Here is a 14,154-nt window from a genome sequence, read left to right on the forward strand (position 1 = left end):
CCACTTCCTGCCAGTACTTACTTGGATCCCTGTTCTAGCCACCTTCGGGTCACTTGAGTCCCTATACTGTAGCACTTCTCTGGCTCTTGTTACCTTGAATTCTTCCTCCAAGGATTTGAAGGGCAGTTGCAGTTTGTTGCGGTGTCCATAGAGTGCAATGCTGCTCAGGCTCTTTGGCAGCCCCAGCCATCTCCTGAGGTGGTTGCTAACCCTCCTCTCTAAGGTTTCGACTGTCGAGATCGGAACTGCGTAGACGAGGAGGAGCCACAGGATTCTGGGAAGAATGCCATGCTGATACACCCAGGCTTTAAACTTCCCAGGTAGGCCAGACTTGTCCACAGATTTCAGCCAGCCGTCCAACTTGGTGCAGGTTGCCTGAATGGATGTTGTGTCCCTTAAAGAGCTGTCAAAAACTTTGCCTAAGCTCTTGACTGGCTTTTCTGTGATGGTTGGGATGGCTGTGCCTGCGATGCTGAACCAGAACTTGTTCTCCACCTTCCCTTTCCTCAGCACCATCGATCTTGATTTGGCTGGTTTGAAACACATCCGGGCCCATTCCACCAGCTTTTCGAGCCCTTGCAGAATCCTCCGGCAGCCTGGGACTGATTCTGTGGTGACTGTGAGGTCATCCATGAATGCCCTGATAGGTGGCTGCCGTTGAGCAGAATTCATTCTGGGCCCTCTGCACTCTGGTTCAGCAGACTTAATGAGCATGTTCATGGCTAGGGAGAACAGTGTCACTGAGATAGTGCGCCCTGTGATGATGCCGACCTCCACCTTGTGCCAGGTTGATGTAATTGCTCCTGAAGAGACCCTCATCCTGAAGTTGCTGTAATAATCAGCGATAAGGTCTCTGATTCTGCTGGGGACGTGATATTTGGTCAGTGTGAGCTGCACCAGCTTGTGCGGAATGGAGCCATATGCATTTGCCAGGTTGAGCCACAGCACTGACAGGTTGCCCTTGTTCTCTCTGGCCTCCCTGATGAGCTGTGTCACCACACCGATGTGCTCCAGACAGCCCAGCATCCCTGGAATACCACCCTTCTGGATTGATGTATCAATATAGGTGTTCTTTGCTAGGTAGGCGCACAACCGGTTGGAAACTGCACTGAAGATCTTCGCCTTGACACACAGCAGGGAGATGATGCAAAACTGATCTATCTGGGTGGCATTTTCCTCCTTCAGGATCCACACCCCTTCAGCCACTCTCCACTGTTCTGGGATCTTCCCCCTTCTCTAGAAGATTCTCAGGATCTTCGACAGACACAGCAGGAGTTTGGGGCAGTTCTTGTACACTTTGTACGAGGTGTTGCTTGGTCCTGGAGCCGAGCTTACCCTTGCTTTGCGAACGACCTCTCTGACTTCTTTTAGTTGCAGCTCTGACATGTCGAAATGCACATCCGGTTCAGGTGGGTCTATTAGGATGTCGCACTCTCCCAACTCCTGCTCTCTTTCAGGATCATTATATATCTTCTTCAGATGTTGGTCTATGTCTTCCTGCGAACAAGCCAGTTTCCCACTGCGCTTCTCCCCCAGCAACTCCTTGGTGAATTTGAAGGGGTTGGCGATAAAGGCAGCACGTTTTCGAGCCCTTTCACGATGCCGCCTCCGATGCCACTCTGCCCGGCGGAGGACCCTGATCTTCTTTCGTAGTATGCACATCAGCTGGGCCAAGCCAATGCGCTCCTCTTCTCCTGCCTCCTTGTATTGGGACTTCAGCCCTTTCATCTCCTGCCTGATGTGGATCCTCAATGCTCTTTGGTTCTTCGAGTAAGATGTTTTGGAGCCTTCCTTCTCCTCTTCTCCGAACCGTTCAGCTGTGATACTAACAATAATTGTTGTCATGGCCTGCAGCTTCCTATCAACCCCTCCGTTCGCCGTTGCCTCCAGAATTTGGTTAACATCTTCATCAAACTACTTCCACAGTGAAGTCATGTTAGCTGCAGGCCATTTGATCCGCCTCCTGTTACACTTCATGTTCGAGGGATTAGTTTGCAACACCTGGAGGTTCTGGGCACTATGGGGTGACTCTGGGCCTGGCCCCTCCTTTGTCTCACCAGGTTGGACACCTGTGCGTTGTGCTGCTCCTGCTCCCGCCAAACACTTCATCCTCACTTGGTGGATCTTCAAGCCGCGATCGTTCTTGCAGATTTTGCCACATGCACACTGCTTCCTCATCGTTGTTTGTTCATTGCCTGGATCTGATGTCGTTGTACAAATATTTTTCCTCAGTACTGTGTCTGACAACCTAGTATTTTTACTAGAGTGGAAAGTAATTGTGACCTTTTCTGATTTGCTGTGGTGTTTCTTATTGTGGATCAGTAATACGTTTCTGTGTCAGGCATACACCAAATGTCATTGCCTTGCCAAGCCTCCACTCGCATGATGCTGAGGTGGGCCTTCCAGAAGAGATGAAATGCAGTACTGCGACTTGAATTAAAACAGCAGACGCTTTTTTAAAGGGGTTCCATTGAACAGGTACTAACCTGATTTGTGTCAGTTCTATAAACTGAGTTAGTCACTCACCACTCACCAGCAACTCTTCTAATGTTACCCAACTCAAGCTCTCTCAGCACACAAGTCCCAATCTATGCAGTCCTCTAATTTTCCTCCCAACCCTCTGGGCCCTGATGAACGGTCCTAGTTCTCCTTGGGTCCAGATCCCTGGATGCCACACTCTTCTTCTGAAGGAAAGTAGGATCTTTAAAAGTAGCCAACACTGTGGGCACACCTGAATATGTAAAACAGGAGCCTGACAACCAAAAGTTTGTTGACATGATGAACAATGCATTGCTATGGGGGATGATGGGTTTCTGGACAGTTATGTTTTATGTCCAAGAATAGGACACAATCCTCTGAAATGATGATACAGTGTCCTGTGGCTTGGGGGCGGTTGTTGAAAACTTGTAATCAAACTGATTGGTAATTTGATTAGTAAGAAGTTCTCTTCCATGTTTGGGAAGTGATCTAGATCATTAAATATTAAAAACAAAGAACATCTGTACAACTTGTTTAAAAGACATATTTTTAAAATTATTTCTTAAAATTTGCATATCCGGTGAGAACAATCCCACTCCATGAATGATTTATTTTTCCCACATCCACACTGTCCTTGGCTTTCTGATGTTTTAATCCAAAATGGACCACATGTTCCTCTACTTGGGCAATTCCTCTGGATTGAGGATAACTTGCTTCCATTCCAGTTTAGTTCATACTGAGGTGACTTGAAATAAATAACAGTAATGCAAAACAGTATGGCAGGAAATTTTCCAACGTATTGGGCAACATTAAAGAAATGTATTTTTTAAGGTTAAAGACCTTTCATTATTTTGAAAGAACGCAAAGGGAACTCTGTCCATTGATCTTTTTCCTTTCTTACTGTGGGCCAACATTATTGCTTAATTCTCCACCCCCACACAGCAATGGATCTATTTGCTTAGATGTTGGAAGTAGGATAATTAAACAACAATTCATCACTTTGTTGGAGGACTTGTTTATGGAAACGCTTTCATGCTGTGTTCCTCCTACTAATTTTCATTTTTTCTGTTCTATGGTTCTATGGTTCTAATAGATGTAGCTTTGCTACTAGTTACAAAATATCCTTAACTGTGTTTAAAAACCTCACTGAAGGACTATTTCTTGTATGTTTACCAACTCTACCCAATTGAATTAGACATGGAAGTACTCTTGCATTCAAACATTTCATGTTTCTTCTGATTCAGTTGGGCAGTTGGGACGTTTTATATGCAATTTTTTTTAAAGCCTGGAACTTACTAATCAAATCCTCCTGTCATAAATCCTCAATAGTATGACAAATAAAGTTAAGGTTGCTGCTTTAATGCTCCCCAATCTTTCCAGGTATTTTTCAATTTATGAATTTTGGAGTGAGTAGAGTGTCAATGGACAGGATTTTTTAGTTAAAAATATACACATACTGTATATATTAAGTCAGATTCTTGATACTCCTAGTTGGTTTGTGAAGAAAAAGAATTTCAGAATGTGTATTGTGTATATTTCTCCGACATTAAATGTACCTATTGAGGTTATTATGCCATTTTTTTCTAAGAGAAGACTGAATCTTATGTTCCTCTCCTCCTGCCTTCCATTTGGATTAGGCTGTGCCTGTATACACAAATGCAAAAGAGCTGTACCTGAGATGCAAGGTTTCATTGCAGGCACTTAGAAGTTATGTTTTTGGCAGATTTTTTTGAACATATAGATGAATATACTAATGATCTCAGCTTTGAGTAATGAGGTCAGGGGCAGACACCAATTTTAGAGATGACTCCATTTCTGTTGACTCGTGTGGTTTTGTAGAAACAGCAGATTTATATATATGAAACCCCACTGGTTTCCTTGGCTACGTAAGTCTAGGGAATACACACTCCAGTCCCGCCAAACTCTTGAGATTGAGACGGCTGTTCCACCCCAAATCCTGATTTGTGTCAATGCTATGTAATTTGCTACCCTGTTTCAACTCAGTGCCAAGAAATAACAGACAGCACACTGCATATGATTAAAGGAACTATTTTTCTGAATCTTAACTAAAGGGTGAGAAAAGAAAAAAACAGATAGGGCCCATTATAATTAAACAGTGAAATGTGCGGAAGTTGAAGTTCAACTCTTCCCAAAATTCATGTTCACCGATCCACAGTCGATCTTGGCACCTTGCTCCATCGAATCATTGTCACGCACCGGGTTGAATCCTACGACCGGTTCTCTCCAGCATCTTCTTTCAACATGTCCCGCTGAACAAAGGACCCAGCTCACATTCTGAAGCACCTATTACCTCTAACCGTAATCCAAGCATTGCTTCTACCAAAAGACCATTACATTTGCAGTGAGACCTTTCCTACGGTGTTACACTAGATTGTAACAGGCCCTTCAGGCCCAATGAGACTTGCCACCCAATTACATTTACATGACCAAATCTTGATCCAGGAAATTTGGAGCTGAACTTATGAATTTGTACATTGAAGAAGTGTTTATTTGTTTTCTTAACCAACATTTGTATCACAAATAATATCACAAGGTGGAAGCAGATTGTCTTTTGTTTTAGTTGAAAAGAGCTTGCTGCACAGAAATGACTTGTGCCTTGTATGCAGTTAGGTTCCAATAATCCACCATCCTCTCATTAAGAGATGATCATGGTGTGACCTCTGGCTCACCAGATCCTTAGTTCCCCTGCTCCCTTTAAACTCTTAAAGATTTTTGGAAAATTTATTTTACCACAATCTAACATCTCAAAATAAGTGAATTCAAGGTGTATTGATAGGAATAACATTGAATAATTTGGAAGATCTTTCAAGTTTTGCACCACTAAAGTCCCAAGTATGCTGGATTAATAGAATTTTACTGCATTCCTGAGTACTCTAACAGACTGCTATGGATGTACTGTTGAAAGTATCCTGGCTATTTATATCATGGTTTGGTACAATGATTCGAATGCAGAGAAATGTAGTGGGCTACAGACAATAGTAGACTCATAAACATGAGAAATTCTGCAGATGCTGGAAATCCAAAGCAACTCACACAAAATGCTGGGGGAATTCAGTAGGTCAGGCAGCATCGATGAATTTGACTAAGTAGTTGACGTTTTGGGTCGTGACCCTTTTTCAGGACAGGAAAGGAAGGGGGAAAATGCCAGAATAAAAAGATGGGGGGAGGGGAAGGAGAATAGCTAAAAGGTTATAGGTGAAGCCAGGAGGTAGCAAAGATAAAAGGACTGGAAAGGAAGGACTCTTAACAGGAGAGGAGAGTAAACCATATGAGAAAGGGAAAGAGGAGGTGTTATGCAGGTGAGAGAGTGGTGAATAAAAGAAGAGGAAAGGGGGAGGGAAATTTCTTTCACCGGATGGAGAAATTGATGTTCATGCCATCGGGTTGGAGGCTACCTAGATGGAATATAAAATATTGCTCCTCACCCTGAATGTGACCTCATCGTGGCACAAGAGGAGGCCATGGACCAACGTGTCGGACTGGGAATGGGAATTCAAATGTTTGGCCACCAGGAAGTTCTACTTTTGGTGGATGAAGCAGAGCTGCTCGACAAAGCGGCCCCCCCAAACTAGCGACCTTCAAATCACTAGATGAACGCCTTAACCACTTGGCCACGCGCTAACACCAGAGGTAATATCTACATGGGTGCTGCCTCAAGAAGGCAACACTCCCACCACCCATGCCATACCATCTTGCAGGAGGTACAGAAATCTAAATTTACACACCACCAAGTTCAAGAACAGCCACTTCCTTTCAACCATAGGATTCTTGAGCCAATGTAATAACTTCCTTAGTAGAGGAATACTTTGCATTAAATTAACTTTTATTTGTTTTAATGCTGTTTCATCTTGTAAAAAATTTTTGATTTATATTTTTCGTATGAATGTGATGTCTCTAATGTTATGTGGATGTAATGTTGCAAGCAAGTTTTTCAATGCACCCATGCAAATAGCACCAGTGACCCAGGTTCACTTCCCACTGCTGTCTGTCAGGAGTTTGTATGTTCTCTACTTGACAGTGTGGGTTTCCTCCCGTTGCTCCAGTTTCCTCCCAAAATCCAAAGACATATGGTCTAGCAGAGGTAATTGATCACGTGGGTGTAATAGGGTGGTATGGACTTGGTGGGCCAGAGGGGCTTGTTACTGTGCTGTATCCCTAGATGAAAAAAAACATGTCTTTGTTCATATGACCTGACTGAATCCTGGATTTATATTATGCCTTTAGTTTAAAGGTATATTCTGTAGCTTAGTAGTCAATGAAGTGCCTTTGGAAGGCAATGATTGCTTTACTATTCATATTATAAGTTTATTAGTGAAATATGTGCTAAAGGCAATGTGGGAACACCTTCATCAGAAGGGCTACAGTTGTTCAAGGAGGCAGCTCACTCTTCTCCTTTAGGCTGTGGTTCCCAACCTTTTGTATGCCATGGATCCCTCCATTAACTGTGGACTCCAGGTTGGGGACTCTTGCATTTCAAGGATCGTTATATGATGTCACTCTTACCCTCGGCCATTAGGCTCTATAATGAGTCAACTTATAGCTGGGGAAGTGGTGACCCCCCCCCCCACTGTTAGACTGTTTGTGGTAACTTATTTTTTTATTCTTTCTACTCCTCTTCTAATATTTATGTTTGTGCACTTGTAATGCTACTGTGACACTGTAATTTCCTTTGGGATTAATGAACTATCTATCTATCTGTTAAGGGGAGTTAGGGTTGGGCAGTAACCTTGCTGGCAATATGTACAGTAGTTCTTGAATATGTACATTGGTGGAGAAGTGGGAGAAGCAATGATTGGGTCTCATCATGTTCTGTCTATGTTTTGAGTAATTCACTGCACACTGTGGCTAGATCAAATTAAGAATACATACTCAAAAGTGATTTCTCCACCAGTGGAAGAATACTTCCTGTGTCTTTATTTAAATGTTGGCATTTTAATTGCTACTTTTTATGAGTCTACGGAGCTGTAAATATTCACTCTGGAAGTTGGATGCATTTCCAAATGTTAACTATGACAGCTGCTGATAGAGTCGGTAAGTATTCAGCTCAATGGCACCCTGAGCTTTGATAAATGTGCAGGCAAACTGAACTGACTAAACTGTGTGTTATGTCATGAGATCAGAAGGTTATGGTCAAGATTAAATGTCTACATGAAGGGATGGAGAAGACCAACATTTAAAAACTCTTAACAATTACCGCATATACTGGGACCAGGCTGGATTATATGTGAAGGCTTAAGAGGAGTTTTTGGCTGAGTATTTCTTGAAGATGTGAGTGATTTAGAGTTACAATTAATCAAATTATATACCTAGTTATGAAACATCCATCTGACCCATGTGATCGAATTTCAGTCAACCCCCTCCCCCCCTTAGCAGCTCACTCACTACTGTTGTACAACATTGTTAGCAGTCCAAAAAAACTACTGTATAGTGGTTCTGGTACTGTACTAACAGTTGGATGATGTGAGTTTAAATTTTTGGCCAAAAATTCAATAATAATAATATAATATTTGACATTGTGCAATATCTAATGTCATCTTCTTTAAAGTGAACAGTGGTAATTTTGATACCAGCCCTCTCATTTTGTAATCTGCAATGATCGAGTCACAATTTTCACATAGCAGCACATGGTGACCAAGGTGTAACTTCTCCAACATCCCATTTGTGAGATAATACTCACAGCTTCATGCAATATTACAAGATGGATGATGGGCATAGAGAATGGAAACGGTCCCTTCAGGCCCACTCCGGTCTTGACTACCATTTGCACTACGGCAACACGTCCTGTTTTATTCTCCCCACCTACCCTTCAATTCCCCTGAAATTCCACCACTCACCAACACACTGGCAGCTGCTTAAACTACCAACCGCACACCTTTCGGATGTGAGAGAAAGCAGAGTACGAGGGGGAATAAGCAAACTCCACATAGACAACTCTCAATGTTGGGATTGAGCCCCCGTCACTGGAACTGAGGTAGCAGCTCCACTTATTGTCCCTCAGTGACACCTTTTTTTTGGCAATAACTATCCAGAAAACTATATGTACTGTATCATGATGCAGCTATCATCAAGTCAATAAGGTTCTGGAAGTATTGGTGATAATCTTCCACCACCTATCAAATGCTCCTAATGGTGTGCATCTCAAATAGCCTGTGACGATTACGTTCAGCTCCTGGCCTTCATGTGAGGCTGAGCTACTAAACCCAGTGTTATCTTTTCTACTGGCAGGAAAAGGGGCAGAAATGTGTTATTGGCACCTTAAAACCAGGTGCTTTGAGCAGATGGGGCTTGTCAGCTATGATTGGCAGCTTACCTAGGAGAAGGAAAGCTCTGCTGTCAGACCTCCACTGCCTGGCGGCTTTGCCCACTCATGGAGGAGGTTTCGGGAATAAATCTCGAGGAAAAATCCAGAGCTGGAGTGCCTAAGGCAGTGCTATATTGAGTTCAATGCTGACTGGCAACTCCTGTGACGGCACTTTATTGCTATCTGCCGTTCGTTTGGATTCATCAGCTACATGCAGAGGGAGAGCCTGCTGCATGCGTAACAGCTTGCTGTCTGTATTATACTGCTCTGGCTTGTATACTGACTTGCGTATCACATAGACGGCTAGGATACTGCATCCATAGTTGACCTCAACCAACCGAGGGTCCCTTGGCAATAAATGTTCATTTTTACTAATCTTCTGTTATCATGGTCCAAACTAGGGACAAGAAAAAGAACGTGTTTAAAAATAACTTGTTAAAAATACTAAAAGCATTTTGTTTGATGCAGGAATATCATCTTATGGGAAATGTAAAGATCTGTAATGTTCCTGGGTCATTTCAGAACACTGAGTCAGTTGCAGTTATTAAGCATTTAGAGAAGCATTTTTCTTCTTGAATGAAATATTGACCAAGATTAGTTGTGGAGTAAGAATTTGCTGGATGTACCAGAGAGCACCAATGGGATGGTTGGGTTCTAGCCATTGGGTGTGTTAGTTTGCTCTGGCTTAGTTGCACAATGACTTTATCAAGTAGTGGGTGGTGTTCCTTCAAGAATGTGCTGCAGCAAACTGGTTAATATTTTGCCTTTTTGAAAAAAAGGCAAAAGCATTATCTTTCTCTTTCCATTTCTGAGGTGCTCATATTTTTTAAAAATGTAATTTTTTGAATGTGTTATTTTGTCACCTTAACATTGAAATTAAATCTGGTTTGGTTCTCTTTCCAGGTAGTTACACCATGCTTGCCACCAGTCAACTATGAGCTGGTAAGTAGCTCTTCGTGCCATTGTTGTTTCTCATGGCAATTCTACAGATTCTACAGTAAATGATTGGGGCTCCAGTCACTGAAATGGAAAACATTTAAAAAGCACCTAATAGCACTGTTACTTTATTCTGTTAATTGGCTGACAAAATCTAGGTATGGTTGGCTAAATATGCTCTGACTACAAATTTTGCATCGTGAAGTGCTATATGTGGGGACCTTGGACTGAATTTGTCACGTGGTTGGAAAGGTGAGCACAGCTAGCGAGAAGCAAACATGTTTGTTGGCCATGTGCCAGTATTAAAGTTCACATTTCTCAACTGGTCATTAGAATGTCACTGTTTTCTTAAGTAGTAGTTTGGAGTCCAGGGAACTAAAGGGCCTTGGTCTTTAAAGTTGAATGTGGATAAATGAAAACATTGTTTGGTCAACATACTGAACCATAATGCATGTTAAGGAGCAGCATATGCCTGCGGGACCAAACAAATCCCCAGTGAGAAAGACATCGTTTTGTGTTCTGGTTTTCTATTCATTTATGCTGGGTTCAGCCTGAAGCACCGTTTATGTAACTTATGTGGCCTTCCACCTGTGGAACAGATAATCAAATCTGTTGTGGTTAATCATGGAACAAAATTGAAAGCGGACTTTTCTTAAGCCCTTCCCCAATGCCATCACCAGAGTTCTCTCTTTTTAAAAAGAGATCTTGAGAGATATAGTAATCCCTCTTTAAGCATTGTGAATACAAATTTTAAATCAGTGCTGCAACATTATCCCATGACTGAGTGGTGATTAATAAATGGTTTCTTAGTGACTTGTATATTTGCTACAATGTTGCAACCACTGATTGAATGCAGTACTATTTTCAGTTCCCGTACTTCTGAGCTCAAGGTTAGATGTAAAAATACTTATCACAAAGCCATTTTGAAACGCTTCCAACATCTGAAAGCTTGCAAAATTTAACCAAAAGAATGACCTCAACTATTTGACATGGATCAGGTTTCGTTGCTAGGATAAAGACGGCGAGTGCCTTCTGCTTGTGCTAGGTTTTCACTGATAGTGTCTTTTTCTGGGGCACTGAGTCATTAATAATCTAGTTATTTTTGGGTCTCTTGATTTCTGCTTGAGTTTCTGTACTGTGGTTAAATTTCATGTGTCATAAGCCGTTCTGGTGTGTCCAAACCAGATCTGTAAGAACAGTACCTCCTGATCTGACCTGCATATTGTGCCTTCCCTACAGGACTTCATACCTGCATGTTAACTCTATCAATCAATGGACCAAAACAAAATTAGTGAGAGAAGGGCAATTTTAAGGTGTCTTATTTAAAGGTAGTTTTAATTTCTATTTAAATAACTCTGATTGCAAATAAATCATCTACAAATCCTTTCTGTGGAAGTATGATCAAAACTTCTCAAATCAGGGAAAATTTAGTGCCTGGGAGGTAATCTGTCAATGGAAGAAGAGGACTTGGGAGAAGTCTTAAATGAATATTTATGTTAATTTAGGACTTAGACACTGTAGTTGGAGATTTCAATGCTGGAGGAGGAGAGAGTTATCTTTTGAGCATGTTGAGGTAAAGAGGAGAGTATTTTAAATGCCTCAGCAGGAATAATGGTTGATCAACCCTAAGGTGAGATGTGTCCCCAACTACTATTGGGAGTGAGGAAAGAGATTACTGGGATCCTGCTGCCGATGAGCTCAGCATGGATGTGTGAAGCAGTACCAATGCAGTTGTAAATGTAGCACACAAAGAATTGGGGAGCATTACCCGGGAAGGCTTGAAACATGGACTGTTCCATGTTCCAACGAAAAGGCAGGCTTAAGCAAGAGAAAATCTGCAGATGCTGCAAATCCAAGACACAGGGAGAACGTACAAACTCCAAATAGACAGTGGCACGAAAATGTTATGTCTTTTTTCCCTTTCCCACAAATTCTGCCTGCTCTGATGTGTATCTACAGGGTTTTCTGTTTTTATTTCACCTTTTAGAAACACGTACACATTAGACTTCCAGGGCACGCTGAGAAAATGGATATTATGGCTTTACAGCCTTGCTTGTGATGAACTAGCTTTTCACTGGAGATCACTTTTTTAACATGTTAAGTGTTTTTATATCATTCATTTAAAGAATAATAGTCATGGCGTGAATAATCCTGAATTAGGGCCAGTAATTCCTTCAAAATTAGCAGTGCAGTAGAGGAAATTAGATTTAATAAAGACTTACATATGTTGTGAGTGTGGCCTGGCTGTCAAGTCAAGTGGTTGTGAGAGTCCCTGTAATGTCATGTGTTCTTACAATTACTAGGCAGCACTTTCCCACCTCCAACAGACAATTTAGACTTCTTATTGAACATTTGTACCTTTCAAGTTGCTTTTGAGTTCAGAGTTAGAGTTTTTTTGAGTTTAGAGTTAGAGTTTTCCCTGGAGCAGAAAATATGTACTCCACCTGTATAGGTACAGCGCCCTCCAGAGTATAAAGTTCTGTATATGCCGGCAAGTGCAGATTATTAAACAGTGATCCAGTGGTCATAGAAGATTGTCTTGCAGAAAAAGAATGTCTCTAGAATAATTTTTAAGTATTGTCACTGTTTTGATATATTTGCTCTGTGAAATGTTCTATTCAATATATTGATCCATTTCTGCTTGAAAGATTTGTTTTTCAACTTAAGTTTAAGTTCTCACACAAGTGAAGCTGGACTTCAGTGCATATATAATACGGTAAAAGACTCAACCAATGATTAAAAATAGCTTACTCTTAATCTAACTATGACTGCCTTTGGAGCAGCACTCTGTGGAACTACCTTTGTTTTGGTACATATTTGAATATTCAAATTGAACCAGAAAGCTAAGTTAAGGGAATTGATGATGCTTATAGTACTTATAAGAAAGGATGGTCCAGAACAATTGCAAGGCAGTGAAGGCTGTTCAAAGAATGGAAAGATTAAAATCCCATTTCTGGTTTCATAGTCTGGAGGGTAGTTGAGCTGATAAAAAGAAAGCAAAGAGAGTTTCTTTGATAAGCAATGCAGTCTCTTCATTTTGGCGTAGAAAGTTTTCTTGACAGTTTTTACCTTTGGAATTCTGATACTGAGCCCTCTTCTGTACTCCCTTTTCACCTATGACTGCGTTCCTGTACACAGTTCTAGCTCCAAAATCAAGTTCGCAGATGACACCACGGTGGTTGGTCTGATCAGAGGGGATGACGAGACGGCCTACAGGGACGAGGTCCAGCACCTGGCCACGTGGTGTGCCGACTGCAACCTGGCCCTTAACACCCAGAAGACCAAGGAGATCATTGTGGACTTCAGGCATGCTAGGAGCCACACCCACGACCCTATCTTCATCAATGGAGCTGTAGTGGAGCGTGTATCAAGCTTCAAATTTCTCGGTGTCCACATTTCCGAGGATCTCACCTGGTCCCTGAACTCCTCCATCCCGATCAAAAGCCTTTATTTCCCGCGGAGCATCAAGAAAGCTCACCTCTGTCGCAGGATACTGATGGACTTTTACCACTGTACCATTGAGAGCATACGCAATAACTGCATCTCAGTGTGGTATGGCAATTGTCCCATATTGGACCGCAAAGCACTCCAGCAGGTGGTGAAAACTGCCCAGCAGATTATCGGCACCCAATTGCCCACCATTGAGAACATCTATCATAAACGCTGCCTGGGCAGGGTGAAGAGCATTATCAAGGATGCATCTCACCCTAACCATGGACTTTTTACTCTTCTCCCATCCGGTAGGCGCTACAGGAGCCTCCGCTCCCGCACCAGCAGGCTCAGGAAGAGCTTCTTCCCTGAGGCTGTGACCCTGCTGAACCTCTCATCACGGCACTAAGCAGTATTGCATCCATATTGTACTGTCTCAGTACTTTTATATCTATGTGCTGTAGCAATTACTTTTTATTCACAGTTATTTTATAAATAACATTATTCTTTGCATTTCTGGTTAGATGCTAACTGCATTTCATTGGCTTTGTATCTGTACTCAGCACAATGACAATAAAGTTGAATCTAATCTAATCGAATCGAATTTTTATTTTACGGAAGATTTTTACTGACCAGGTGAGAAGGGCTCTGGGGAAACTCAGAAACGGCGAAGCATTGGGACCGGATGGTGTGAACCCCAAGGTGCTAAAGGAGTGTGCTGAGCAGCTGTGTGGAGTTCTCCAGCACATTTCCAATCTGAGTCTCAGCCTGGAAAGGGTCCCGACTGTGTTGTACCATTACCCAAGAAGGGCTGACTGAAAGTCTTGAATGACTACTGTCCAATGGCCCTGCCTCACACATCATGAAGACCCTAGAGAGGCTGGTCCTGGCTCATCTCTGACCCTTGGTTAGATCAGCCCTTGATTCCATGCAGTTTGCCAACCAGGAGCACATTGAAGTTGATGAGACTGTCATCTACCTGCTGAACA

At 42.2% G+C, this 14,154-nt stretch overlaps 1 protein-coding gene across 10 annotated transcripts in view; it reads left to right on the top strand.

Moving 5' to 3' along the window:
* LOC140195375 (tensin-3-like) overlaps positions 1-14,154 on the top strand; it is a 449,612-nt gene that overhangs the window by 219,860 nt on the left and 215,598 nt on the right. For all 10 annotated transcript variants that reach the window (XM_072253585.1, XM_072253576.1, XM_072253577.1 and 7 more), the window contains one exon: positions 9,704-9,742. In XM_072253585.1, the coding sequence (XP_072109686.1) occupies positions 9,704-9,742 (39 nt within the window). The remainder of the gene's footprint in view (positions 1-9,703; positions 9,743-14,154) is intronic.

Source organism: Mobula birostris, chromosome 3 (assembly GCF_030028105.1).
Source record: "Mobula birostris isolate sMobBir1 chromosome 3, sMobBir1.hap1, whole genome shotgun sequence".
Lineage (NCBI taxonomy): Eukaryota > Metazoa > Chordata > Chondrichthyes > Myliobatiformes > Myliobatidae > Mobula > Mobula birostris.